The following is a 13,258-nucleotide window of genomic DNA, read 5'->3' as shown; positions in this document are numbered from 1 at the left end:
TGATTGAAATCCTCAACCATTTTCTCACCAGAGGCATTTAAAATACACACTTTGAGGCCTCGTATAGTAATACAAGAGACGATACATATACATTCATTCAAACCTCCCCCATGAGGAGGATCTGCTCCGAGAGACACTATTCGTTCGCTGCTCCGAACGAACTCTCTCAACGTTCGGTTGCTACATGATGCATGAAGAAGACGAGGCACACATACTCATTTACGTTATTGAATTTGATGGACTCAAGCCGATAGCTGTCGTTGAGGAGAACATCTTCAACCTCGCCGCAAAGGTTGAGGCAACAACGACAACAACCGAACTTATTGCGTTGCATAGGCCCGCAGCGTATGGAGAAAGGAGAGGGGAGGAAAAGAAACGAAAAAACTAACTGCATCCGTGCGGTTGCTGTGCAATAATAGCAATAGCAGAAAAACCTCGGGTATTCGATCCAGGCACAAACGAGGAGACTCGGGTTAGCTGTGCCTTTTGAATTCGGTTCCCTCAAGAATGTAACAGGAGATGAGTGAGAGCCATTCGTTTGGTTTTTTGGATTCGCTGCCTCGAATGTGTATTGCTTCATGAAGGCGGGCCATGTTGAGAGCGTATACATCATCGGTTTTGTCGTTTTCGCTGCCTCAAAGCAACCTTTGCTTCCGAGTAAAGCGTTGAGCGAGAGATGGTTGATCAATTCATGCTCAGCAAAATTCAATCACTGGTTAAAAGCGATTTATTGCTGATAGATGTCGCCTTCTACAGCTCCCATTTTCGCCAATGAGTCTGCCTTCTCATTGTCTATCACTGAGCAATGTGAAGGAATCCACACAAACGTAATAAAAAAGCGACGTCTATATAAAGCACTCAACACAACCGATATCTTCTCGAGGAAGTATGGGCAAGGATGCCGAAATCACAGAAAAATTTGTGATTTCACAGAATTTTTAGCCAATTTTCATCACAGTATCTGTGTCACAGAACACAGAATTTTGAAATATTCACAGATGTCACAGAATTTTTGAGTTTTGAATGGATTTCCGAAATTATATTTTTTGGGTCAATGTAAAGTTAAGCTTTTTGTTGCTTAAATTGAAAAAGTTTTATAATATTGGTATAAATAATTGATTTTTACCAAATAAAATCTTTAAAAAAATACCAATATATCATGAATTTTCAATGAAATTAAAATAAATAGCATCACAGAAAACCGTCACAGAATTTTTGGACAAAATCACAGAAAGTCATAATTTTTTATCTAAAAAACACAGAATTTTTTTCGGCAACCTTGAGTATGGGGAGTGTTTCCCGGGTCTTATTGAACGAATAGCCTCAACGGAGCTGAGGCTATCTGTTACAATAAAGTAGTGATCAGCGGGTCTTGATGCTTTGTAGTATAGTGCCCAATGTATTGCTGCTAGCTCCGCGATATAAACTGAGCACGGAGATTGAAGACTGAAGGAAGAAATTTGGTTGAACACTCCAAACCCGGTACATTCATCGATAACGGATCCATCAGTAAAGTACAATTTATCAGCATTGACGTGTCCATACTTTGCATCAAAAATCCTAGGAACAATAAGAGAACGATGTTGTTCAGGAATTCCACGAGTTTCATGCTGCATGAACAAATCAAACTGGACAGAAGAATTGTCGTGACAAACACGAATAGGAGAATACGACGAAGTATTAACCTGCATAGACATGAATTCATGATATATGGTCATATATCTTGATTGAAGATTTTGCACAAGAAGCTGATCAAAATTTGCAATCACCAAAGGGTTCATGACCTCACACCTGATGAGGAACCGAAGTGATAATGAATAGAACCGATCCTTCAGTGGGAGCATGCCTGCCAAAACCTCGAGACTCATATAATGCGTAGAAGGCATACAACCCAAAGCAATTCGGAGACAACAGTACTGAATACGCTCGAGTTTAATGAGATGTGTTTTGGCAGCCGATTGAAAACATAAACTGCCATACTCCATCACTGAGAGGATCGTTGTTTGATACAATTTTATGAGATCTTCAGGATGGGGTCCCCACCAGGTGCCCAGTGATTGATCGGAGAAAATTAATTCTTTGCTGGTATTTTCCTTTCAAATATTCAACATGAGCTCTCCAAGTACACTTGGAATCAAACCAAACCCCAAGATACTTAAAACACCTCGATTGAGTGATCGTTCTACCTAGGAGTTGAAGCTTTGGCTGAGCTGGTCTACGCTTCTTAGAGAAAACCAGAAGAACCGAACCGATCCTTCAGTGGGAGCATGCCTGCCACCATCTCCGTTTTCTCTGGAGAGAACTCGATCCCAAGCCCCAAAGCCCAGGAAGACAATCTGTTCAAAGTATCTTGTAAAAGTCTGTGCAGATGTGACTCAGTATTACCTATTACAGATACTATGCCGTCATCTGTAAATTGTCTTAAAGTGCAGCCTTCAGAGAGACAAGTGTCGGTGTCGCTAACGTAGAAGTTATACAAAAGAGGACTCAAACATGAACCCTGGGGTAAGCCCATGTATGAAGTTTTTCTTATTGCAATATTTCCATGAGCAAAGTTTAAGTGTTTCTTACAAAGCAAGCTGTATAAGATGTTGTTCAATATAGGAGGCAGACCTCGGGAGTGCAACTTGTCTGACAAAACATCTATTCAGACTGCATCAAAAGCTCCCTTTATGTCTAGAAACACTGAAGAGAGAAGAGCAAGTGAAAATTCTACCATCAAAAAACCGGATTCCAACTCACACCTATCTGGAGATACTTCCCGAATAATTTTTTGTGGAATCAGGACAAATTTTTCGTGCAAATTTGAAAATCCAACCATGCGAATTTTCTTTACTTTCATTTGTTGAAATACGCATACTTCGTGCCACTCTCCACAAAGTGCTTAAAGATGGTTCACGAGAAAGGCCTCCCACAAAATAACGCCAATATTCTTGTTTTTTTCCCTTTTATCAGTTTTTAAACAGATTTTCAAAGGAAAAGTACAATTGGAAATTGTTGAGAGTTCCATGCTTTCGAAAGGCTTTGAATGCCTTCGATTTGTCCATAAAAAGCTTGGAACACTGACTGTCCCACCACGGATTGTGAGGCCTTCTACTAACAGATGAATTAGGAATAGGCTTTGATTGAGAGGAAGTTGCACTATCGTAAATCAACGAATGAAAGTGAAGAAAATTCGCATAGATGCAGCTTATCACCGAAAAGGTTACTCTCATAGTAAGGTGTTACGCTACGGTCAGCATGTGTGAGTTCACATTCAACTGCTGGAAGGGTATTTTGGCACTTCGGAGAAGGTTGTTTGGACGACGGTCTGTTGCCAGCCTTACTTATTGCCGACTGCAAAGCCGACAGTCGACGATGCTATTCAATATTCTCAATCTGCGAATTGAGCGGAGGTCGACGATCGCTGGTGGAACTAGCAATCGCCAGTGTAGAGTGTAGCTTCAGTGCAGTGCAGCTTCATATTTTTATATAATCACAGATCCACAATTGTTCACGCAGTTTACAGTGTACCGCTAACAAAACCAATGTGTGATATAAAGGAGTGATTTACGACGATATCAAAACTGATACCTACAATAACAAAAGTCTGTCACGCGGAGTAGAAGGAACGTGGAACTGTTGTGTAGCAGATTGAGAATTAGTTGAGTTGATTATAAGTCCGGACTAGATAAAAGTCGTAAGGTTCTTTTTTAGTGAGGATAAATTCGTATAGGGATTACCTTAGAACGGTTAGTAGCATCATTTAAACTCGAGTTAACTGCTAACATTATGATACCTGATCAAAATACTTAGGTGCAGGCAAACCCAGAAACGGCGTGACTGATCCGTTTACCAGCATTGAAATTGTAGCCAGTCGAAGCGAGCGTAGGATTGCGAATTACCATTATTTGCAGTGTTGAAAATATCACCCAGGAATCAAAATACCACCAAAATCAGACCTTTGTAAGTTACAAATAGAATTTGCTCGATATACACCTAACCTCAAATCTATATCATACTTAGCTCGCAAGCATTGCCCAGGAATTTTGAAGCCAGTTTATACTACCGATTGACAGACTGTGGACACTAAAACGTAGGCTTAGTTAATGATCATTCTATTGAACTAATAATTACAATAATGAACTCAATTATATTTTAGCTTTAAAGCTTATTGCTGTTAAAATTTGGTGTTTCCATTCCGACGTCCGAACAAAATCTTTAAAGGTTTTATGGAATCAACATGACCGGTAGGAATAATGATACCACGGCTTCTGAGATATGTGGACAATCGGACTCGGTCGCAAACAACTGCGCTATGTGCAGCAAGCCTGACACAGCAGATAACCTGGTAGGATGTGATAATTGTTCGGCCTGGGCCCACTACGACTGCGCTGGGGTCAGCAGTTCTATCGAAGCTACCGATCGATCATGGAAGTGCAGTAAATGCCAACCCAACAAAAACAAGGACACAACGCCTCGCGAGAAAGGGTCATCGAAGGTCGGATCGCGTACTAGTCAGAAATCTAACCGTGTGGAAACGGAACTTTTAAGGCTGGAAGAAGAAAAGGCAATGGCCCTCAAAGCCCTGGAAGAAGAAGAGGAATTCCAACAGGCCAGGCGGAAAAACTATGTCGCAAAGAAAAGGCAAATAGCTGCAGCTTATCTTGACCGAAAGTATGACGTATTGTTGAGAGATTCGGAAGGAAGTCGGAGTAGCAAGAGCGGTTCAATAAGTGGACAGAGCCAGGAAAAAGTAGAAGAGTGGTTAGGAATAAACACAGCAGGACGGCAAGTAGGCCGGATACTAGAATGGGAATTCCCACCGCAAATAATAACTTCAAATCCCCCTGCGCTCGCCATTCAGAATGTCTCGGCTCAAAATACCTACACGGCCATGTGTAATGACACACCTCAGGATACCCAATTGCCCGCATCCTCTACTTCAACCCCACAAGGTAATCAACCTTTCTGGGCTCAAACTGTTGCCTTATCTCCTGACCTTATTGGTAGTTTGGCGAATTTACAAATCTCACACACAGAAGTCCAAACTTCTTCAGCATCACGTCTGGTTCCTAGAGTGAGCGTACCAAACCCGTTTGCTTTTAAATCTTCCGAACTGACCGGGATGGAGTCGGCGAAAGCAAGAACAACGGCCGTGCCAAATCCCTGTCCACCTCCAACCATTTCGACAGGATCTAGTGCATGGGGTCCACGCTGGAAAAGGATCGTCGACGAAAGAGCACTCCTCTCAACAATATTGGAAGAAAGAAGTGGATCCCTGAACTCTTCGAATTCACTCAGTATCTCAGCATTAGATACTATTCGACCTGTCGCAGTATCGTCAGAAAAAGAGGCACCTGTAAAAGGTTCAGAATTGAACAGTGACTATATGATGCAAGACCCTGTATATCACAGCCAAATTTCATCGAACAATCCTTGCCCAGCGCAGGGTATATCGTCGGATTCGGTCTTCCGTGAATACTTACGTGGATCGCAGGTCTTAACTACGATTTCAGACGACTGTGCGATCACGAGCAGCGTGCCAGCGGCACAATTTCGGAGATCCGAGATCTGTTACTCACCACAAGAGGAAAACGTTCGTTACCCATGGGTCCCCAAGAACACAGTCAACTGGTCGTCGAACGCCAGCACTCATGTGTACTCTTCATCGAACAATTCATCATGCCCAACGTCCCATGGGGTCACCTGGATGACAGATCCGAGGAACGCAATACCTATTCCTAGTAGTTTTGTTAACCCAGCACGGACTCTTCCGAATCCGGCATTCGACATCAATCCTCGGATAGTTGAAGCTATCAACACGGAACCATTAAGGTACGATTCTGGCGCTGTAGAAAAAAAGGAAAATTCAACCAAATAGCTTCCCTGCGAACTTGGTACAGAATGCAGAAACTCTCGAACCATCCAAAGGACAGCTTGCAGCTCGACAGGTAATGTCAAAAGATTTACCGAATTTCTCGGGCAACCCTCAAGATTGGCCACTGTTCTTTGTTACCTTTCGAAATACTACGGAATCTTGTGGGTTCAATAACGCCGAGAACCTAGCCCGACTACAGCGTTGTTTAACGGGTGAGGCTCGCGAAGCTATCAGTAGCAGCTTACTAAGTCCGGAATTGGTTCCGGAAATAATAGAAACCTTACACATGTTATATGGTAAACCAGAAATACTATTGCATTCCATCATTCAAAAGCTTCGCGCCACTCCACCACCAAAAGAAGATAATCTTCGCTCTATAATTAATTTCGGTTTGGCGGTGAAAAACACTGTAAGTCATATGTCTGCTGCTTCGTTGAATGACTATCTGTCTGACCCAATGCTGCTTCAAGAATTGGTTCAAAAACTTCCGACTCAAATGATGATCGAATGGTCGCGGTATAAAAGAACAGTTCCAGGCGCCAACCTCCGTACGTTCAGCACCTATATGTCCGATTTAGTATCGGTGTCTGCTGACGTCGCTGTTCCAGTTGTTGACAAACATAGTAAAAGCAACCGACAGAAACTTTACTATCACCACGAAGAAGAAAAAGGGGAGAAACAGGATGAGTTTCTGGAAAGAATTTCTACGATTGAAGACGGAACGAACCAAAGGGCCTCGCAGGAGAAACGTTCGGGCAATAAACCACTGGAGTATAAAAGAAGGGCATGTGGCTATTGCTCTGACGTTGGCCATGAAATAAACCAGTGTCAACAATTCAAAGCGTTGGACTCGGATGGAAGATGGAAGGCAACAAAACAAAAAAAAACTTTGTTACATCTGCCTTACGTGGCACAAAAAATGGCCCTGTCGATCAAGCAAAGAGTGTGGTACTGACGGTTGTAGACACCGACATCACCACCTCCTACATATTCCCCCAACGACGAAAAATTTGAGCACTACGTCAAATGTTCACGTAGAACATAACAACCATCATTTTACCACCTCATTCTCTCTATTTCGGTATGTCCCTGTAGTGGTGGAGGAAAATAACAAAAGCGTCGAAATATTCGCTTTCCTAGATGATGGTTCAACCTCAACCTTCCTGGAGACATCAGTAGCAAAAGAGCTAGGAATTAGTGGTCCAAAAGATTCTTTATATATCAGTTGGACGGGAAATATCTCCCGAGAGGAAAAGGGATCGCAACGCATATCATTATCACTAGGAGGGGTAAAATTGAAAACGCGATTTAGATTGAACAACGTTAGAACTGTGGAGCAGCTAAAATTACCGAGACAGTCCTTCCAGTACGAAGAAATGAAGAAAGCATACCCACATTTAAGAGGATTACCACTACAAAGCTACGTTGACGCTGTACCAAAGATGATAGTCGGTATAGAACATGTCAAAATGATAACGTCGTTGAAAATTCGCGAGGGTCGTAGCAATGATCCTGTGGCCACTAAAACACGTTTAGGATGGAGTGTTTATGGGAAACAGGCATCTAATACTAGTACAATTGAGCAGCTGAATATACATGTAGAAAAGGACATAAGCAATGAAGAGTTACATCACAAAATGGGCCAATTTTTTGAGAGTCAAAATATGAGCGAATCACGTGCGGCAGAATCGGAATCCGATAAACGTGCTTTGCAAATTTTAAAAAATTCAACCAAAAGGATCGGTGATCGGTTTGAGACCAGTTTGCTGTGGAGGTACAATTTTCCCTGTTTTCCTGAAAGCTTTTACATGGCAAAAAAGAGACTGTTGGGTCTAGAGAGACGTCTTGACAAAGACGCACAGCTAAAAAAATTGTTCATGATCAAATTACAGATTATATCGAAAAGGGTTATGCCCACATTGCTACTGACGATGAAAAGAATAACACTTGTCCGGAAAGAATCTGGCATTTACCTCTTGGCGTGGTTAGAAACCCTAAGAAACCAGAAAAGATCCGTTTAATTTGGGATGCATCAGCGAAGGTTAGTGGAGTTTGTTTCAACGACATGCTTCTTAAAGGTCCGGACATGCTGACATCTCTACCTACAATATTATTGCGTTTTCGACAGCGTAGTGTCGCAGTCTCTGGAGACATCAAAGAGATGTTTCACCAGGTTCGAATCAGGGCGCCTGATAAACAATCTCAAAGATTTCTGTTTCGCTACAACAACAATACTGATCTACAAATATACGTCATGGACGTAGCCACATTTGGCGCGACGTGCTCACCTTGTATCGCGCAGTACGTTAAAAATAAAAACGCTGAAGAATTCGCCCCTCTGTACCCCGAGGCAGCAAAAGCCATCATCGACTCACACTATGTCGACGACTACCTTGAAAGTTTGGACACGTTAGAAGAAGCAATAAAACGTGTGCACGAAGTGAAATTCATACATAAGAAAGGAGGGTTCGAGATCAGAAACTTCCTATCGAACTCATCAGAAGTCCTGCGACAATTAGGTGTCGTTCAAAGTTCCTCGGACAAATCCCTCAACCTTGAATCTAGTCTGGAAAATCAAAAAACAGAACGCGTCTTGGGAATGTTGTGGAAGCCAAAGGATGACATATTCTCTTTCAACACGACGTTTTACGACGAAAATCAGATTAATGACTACCATAATCCGCCGACCAAGCGCCAGGTTCTAAGAACAATCATGCGCCTATTCGATCCATTAGGTTTGGTTGCACATTACGTAGTCCATGGGAAAATCCTGATGCAGGAAATATGGAAGTTCGGATCAAATTGGGATGAAGAAATTCCTGTCGACCTAATGGATAAATGGATCAGATGGAGTCAATTGTTGCCAAACCTAAGTTCAGTGGAAGTTCCAAGATGCTTTTTTAGTGGTGTTAAAATCGGTAGTCTAGAAGACCTACAACTACACATTTTTGTTGACGCAAGCGAAGCTGCGTATGCAGCTGTGGCGTATCTTCGCGCAATGATTGAGGACCAAATTCACGTATCGATGGTCACGGCAAAAACGAAGGTAGCACCATTGAAACCTTTATCCATCCCTCGACTTGAACTCCAAGCTGCAGTTCTCGGAAGTCGCATAGCTCAAAACATCAGCTCGTCTCTAGATTTAGAAATAAAAAAACGCGTGCTGTGGTCCGATTCTATGACGGTACTGGCGTGGCTGAGATCAGATAGTCGACGGTTTCATCAATATGTAGCAGTCAGGGTAGGCGAAATTATAACGCATACAAGAGTCGACGAATGGCATTATGTTCCGTCCAAGCACAATGTGGCAGATGAGGCAACAAAATGGGGACTAGGACCAAGTTTCTCCGCTCAAAATTGGTGGTTCACAGGACCAGATTTCCTGAAACAACCTGAAACTGATTGGCCGAAACAACTGAATCCACCAATTCATACGGAAGAAGAACTTAGGGCAATGTTTTTGTATCACGGAGCAACAGCAGCAGATCCTGTAATAAATCTCGACGCTTTTTCCATGTGGAGACCTTTACTTCGCCGAGCAGCATATGTTATTCGAACCGTAAATAGATTCCGCAAAACGTTCAGATCTGGGCCGCTCACTTCGGGCGAGTACGAAGCAGCAGAAAATCTTCTATGGCGCCAGGCGCAGGTGGATGCGTATCCAGACGAATATGCTGCACTCGAGCAGAGCCGAGAATCTAATATTCAAACTGCAATGGCGAAGTCAAGTCCGTTGTACAAGCTTTCACCTTACTTAGACGAATACGGAGTGATAAGGATGAACAGCAGAATTGGGGCTGCCCCTAATACCCCATTCGAAGCTAAGTATCCTATCATTCTACCTCAACAACACCGCCTCACGAAACTTCTTATTGACAGCTATCATCGACGTTATTTACACGGAAACAACGAGACTGTAGTCAACGAGATGCGTCAAAGGTTCTTCATCCGTGGACTTCGAAACCAGGTCAGAAAGGTCGGCGCAGAGTGTCCAACTTGCATCGTTGAGAAAGCTAAGCCACGGCCGCCAATGATGGCCCCGCTTCCCCGAGTTCGACTTACTCCATTTGTCAAGCCTTTCTCCTTTGTTGGCGTGGATTACTTCGGTCCCCTGTTGGTCAAGCAAGGTCGCAGCCTTGTAAAACGTTGGGTAGTACTTTTCACCTGCTTAACCATCCGAGCAGTACACCTCGAGATAGCACACAGTTTGACAACGAGTTCTTGTATTCTGGCATTTCGACGTTTCATCGCACGTAGAGGTTCACCCGTAGAAATTTACTCAGACAATGGAACCAATTTCCAGGAAGCGAATAATATCCTTATGATCCAGCTACAGCAAATCCATCAAGCTTGCGCAGTAACGTTCACAAACTCCAACACACGTTGGAATTTTAATCCACCGGCTGCTCCTCACATGGGAGGTTCATGGGAGCGGATGGTCCGATCAATCAAAGTGGCCATGGAAAGGATTTCGAAACACCCTCAAAACCCTTGCGACGAGGTTCTGGAGACAGTAGCTATGGAAGCAGAATCGATAGTCAACTCCAGGCCTCTCACATACATACCTCTAGAAACAGTGAATTCTGAAGCGCTCACTCCTAACCACTTTCTGATGTACGGCGAACGTGGCATCATTCAACCAATCAGTTTGGCTGAACCGGAAGGAACTATTCTTAGAGACAGTTGGAAACTAGCCCGAAATTTGGTAGATATGTTCTGGAACAGAAGGGTTCGTGAATATTTGCCCACAATAACCCGGAGAACAAAATGGTTCACGCCGGTGAAACCCTTAGAGCCAGGAGATCTAGTACTGGTGGTAGATGAAAGTAAAAGAAATGGATGGCTCCGAGGACGCATCTTGAGCGTCGTGAAAGCCGCTGATGGACAAGTACGAAAGGCGTATGTGAAAACAATCAATGGAGAATGTTGGAAACCAGCAGTGAAATTGGCATTGCTAGACGTTAAGGTGGCTCCAGAGAGGACGACATTACAGAGAGACAACGTTCCAGATTCGTCGGAAATCCACGGGAAGGGGAATGTTCACGCAGTTTACAGTGTACCGCTAAAAAAACCAATGTGTGATATAAAGGAGTGATTTACGACGATATCAAAACTGATACCTACAATAACAAAAGTCTGTCACGCGGAGTAGAAGGAACGTGGAACTGTTGTGTAGCAGATTGAGAATTAGTTGAGTTGATTATAAGTCCGGACTAGATAAAAGTCGTAAGGTTCTTTTTTAGTGAGGATAAATTCGTATAGGGATTACCTTAGAACGGTTAGTAGCATCATTTAAACTCGAGTTAACTGCTAACATTATGATACCTGATCAAAATACTTAGGTGCAGGCAAACCCAGAAACGGCGTGACTGATCCGTTTACCAGCATTGAAATTGTAGCCAGTCGAAGCGAGCGTAGGATTGCGAATTACCATTATTTGCAGTGTTGAAAATATCACCCAGGAATCAAAATACCACCAAAATCAGACCTTTGTAAGTTACAAATAGAATTTGCTCGATATACACCTAACCTCAAATCTATATCATACTTAGCTCGCAAGCATTGCCCAGGAATTTTGAAGCCAGTTTATACTACCGATTGACAGACTGTGGACACTAAAACGTAGGCTTAGTTAATGATCATTCTATTGAACTAATAATTACAATAATGAACTCAATTATATTTTAGCTTTAAAGCTTATTGCTGTTAAAATTTGGTGTTTCCATTCCGACGTCCGAACAACAATTGTTTATAGGCTTAATTTTAAGATTTGAATGGTTATCAAAATTTTGCTAAAATTTAAATTATCAATCAATACTAAGAAAACAAGTGTTCATAATTACCCCGTATCTCGAAAAATATGGAGTAAATATAAAATTTGAAAACAATGACCATAATGGCGCGTACGGCGTTTGTTTGGAATTGCCCTTTGTTCATAATTACCGCACTTAACCCTACTACCATTGTAGGTCCTACAACAACTTAAGACTAACTTATTTAGAAATGATTTATCAAAGGCGTAAAAGCCTATTCAAGCAGAAGAAATAATCAACAGAGGAAGCTACCTATACCTTCTAATACTATTAATACATTTCCACATTTGATTACACCTTTCATCCACGTCAGCCATCTCGTAGTTAATTTGTTCCTCAATTACGTGCACAAAAAGAAGAGTCTATAATTCTTCGACTCAACTGCAGACTACAGCACACAGACATCAGTGGACATTACGAGCTAAGTGCTGAGCTGGAAAAATAGGACAAACCGGTATGTTTCTTTTTTTTCGGCGTGGGCGCCCAACTGCTAGTGCCTTCTACATCTAGTGCTTTCGCCATCCACCCCCGAAGAGTGTAGCAGCCGTTCGCCAATCGGTATACATTATCGGTTCCGGAACGGAATCTTTGCCAAAAAAAAAGATGCCCGACATATTGGGGATGAGAATATCGGGGGGGCACACAGACGCAAACCACACCGCCTTTGGCCAGCCTCGGGTTGAATCAATTTATTTTTAGACCGGGTTGGTTTTTCAGTTGATAAATGCGTCGAATTTTGGGCCCCCGACCCGACGACGATTGCAAGCACGTCGTCGTCCGTCGTGGATCGTTGACATTTCCAGTTGCCACAATATGGCGGACTTACGAGCGCGGGGCGCAAGGCTACGCAAGGCGGGTAATCGATCCGAGAGGATAATCCTTGCGAGGGAGCTCGGTACATCCCCAGCCAGAGCGTTCTCTTGCGTGTAGCACGGTGCCATTTGCAGCCAATTGAAGCTTCTTCTCCTTAGTTGTTCCTGTGCTATTGTTGGGTGAAGTGGCTCTGAAAGTCCATCCGGTTTGCCCCAGCATATCGACTGCGCGATAAAGTTGGATCCCATTGTCCTTGGCATTAATTTTCTGTGCTGTTACCGATGCGATGCTAACTAACTAACTAACTAATGGTGATACTTTGTGTCACCATCTTTGGCTATGTGCACTCGTCACGTAACCATTCGTCGTAATCCAATTCCAGGTGTTGAACAGAAACCAACTTCGATAACTGGTGATATTGGGTATTACCTACAAGCAAATTTTCAACGTTCGTTTGGAAACTCGAAGCTTCGTTCAGCTCAGGAGGTTGAAAATAAAGTATTATCATGTCCATTGATTTGCTAAATATTTTCTCTCAATCATTCTTGGTCACTCGACATCGCTCTCAGGTTTGATCAGTTTACGTAATTGTGGAATTGATGAGCCAAGTAGGGCAGAAATTCTAACAAACCTTGTTTCTCCAGACAAACCTTTAGTCATGTTTGAAACATTCAAAGCATATTTAACATTTCATCTGGGTTAGCGTTAGGGTATATATGACCCGATAAGGTCTTAAGAAACTCGATGAGAGGAGAAAAACAAGATTATATCA

General features: G+C 42.7%; 2 protein-coding genes across 2 annotated transcripts in view; one reads left to right on the top strand and one right to left on the bottom strand.

Annotated features, from left to right (window-relative positions):
• The window catches only part of LOC129749089 (kinesin-like protein unc-104), a 212,100-nt gene that overhangs the window by 154,400 nt on the left and 44,442 nt on the right, over positions 1-13,258 (bottom strand). The window lies entirely within an intron of this gene.
• On the top strand, positions 7,330-10,955 carry LOC129742807 (uncharacterized). Its single transcript, XM_055734744.1, has 3 exons — positions 7,330-7,564; positions 7,753-7,901; positions 7,989-10,955. Exons 1-3 carry the CDS (start codon positions 7,330-7,332, stop codon positions 10,953-10,955), a joined length of 3,351 nt encoding a protein of 1,116 aa, XP_055590719.1.

The sequence above is a fragment of the Uranotaenia lowii genome, chromosome 2 (assembly GCF_029784155.1).
Source record: "Uranotaenia lowii strain MFRU-FL chromosome 2, ASM2978415v1, whole genome shotgun sequence".
In the NCBI taxonomy this organism is placed as follows: domain Eukaryota; kingdom Metazoa; phylum Arthropoda; class Insecta; order Diptera; family Culicidae; genus Uranotaenia; species Uranotaenia lowii.
The sequence above is the reverse complement of the archived record's forward strand: the minus strand, read 5'-3'. Positions and strand labels throughout refer to the sequence as shown.

Excerpts from the sequence above, each read along its gene's own strand:
- LOC129742807 (XM_055734744.1), top strand. The coding sequence starts at position 7,330 with ATGATAACGTCGTTGAAAATTCGCGAGGGTCGTAGCAATGATCCTGTG. Across the intron at positions 7,565-7,752 it reads AGAATCGGAATCCGATAAAC|ATTATATCGAAAAGGGTTAT; the intron begins GTGCTTTGCAAA and ends ATCAAATTACAG. Across the intron at positions 7,902-7,988 it reads TTTGGGATGCATCAGCGAAG|CGTAGTGTCGCAGTCTCTGG; the intron begins GTTAGTGGAGTT and ends CGTTTTCGACAG.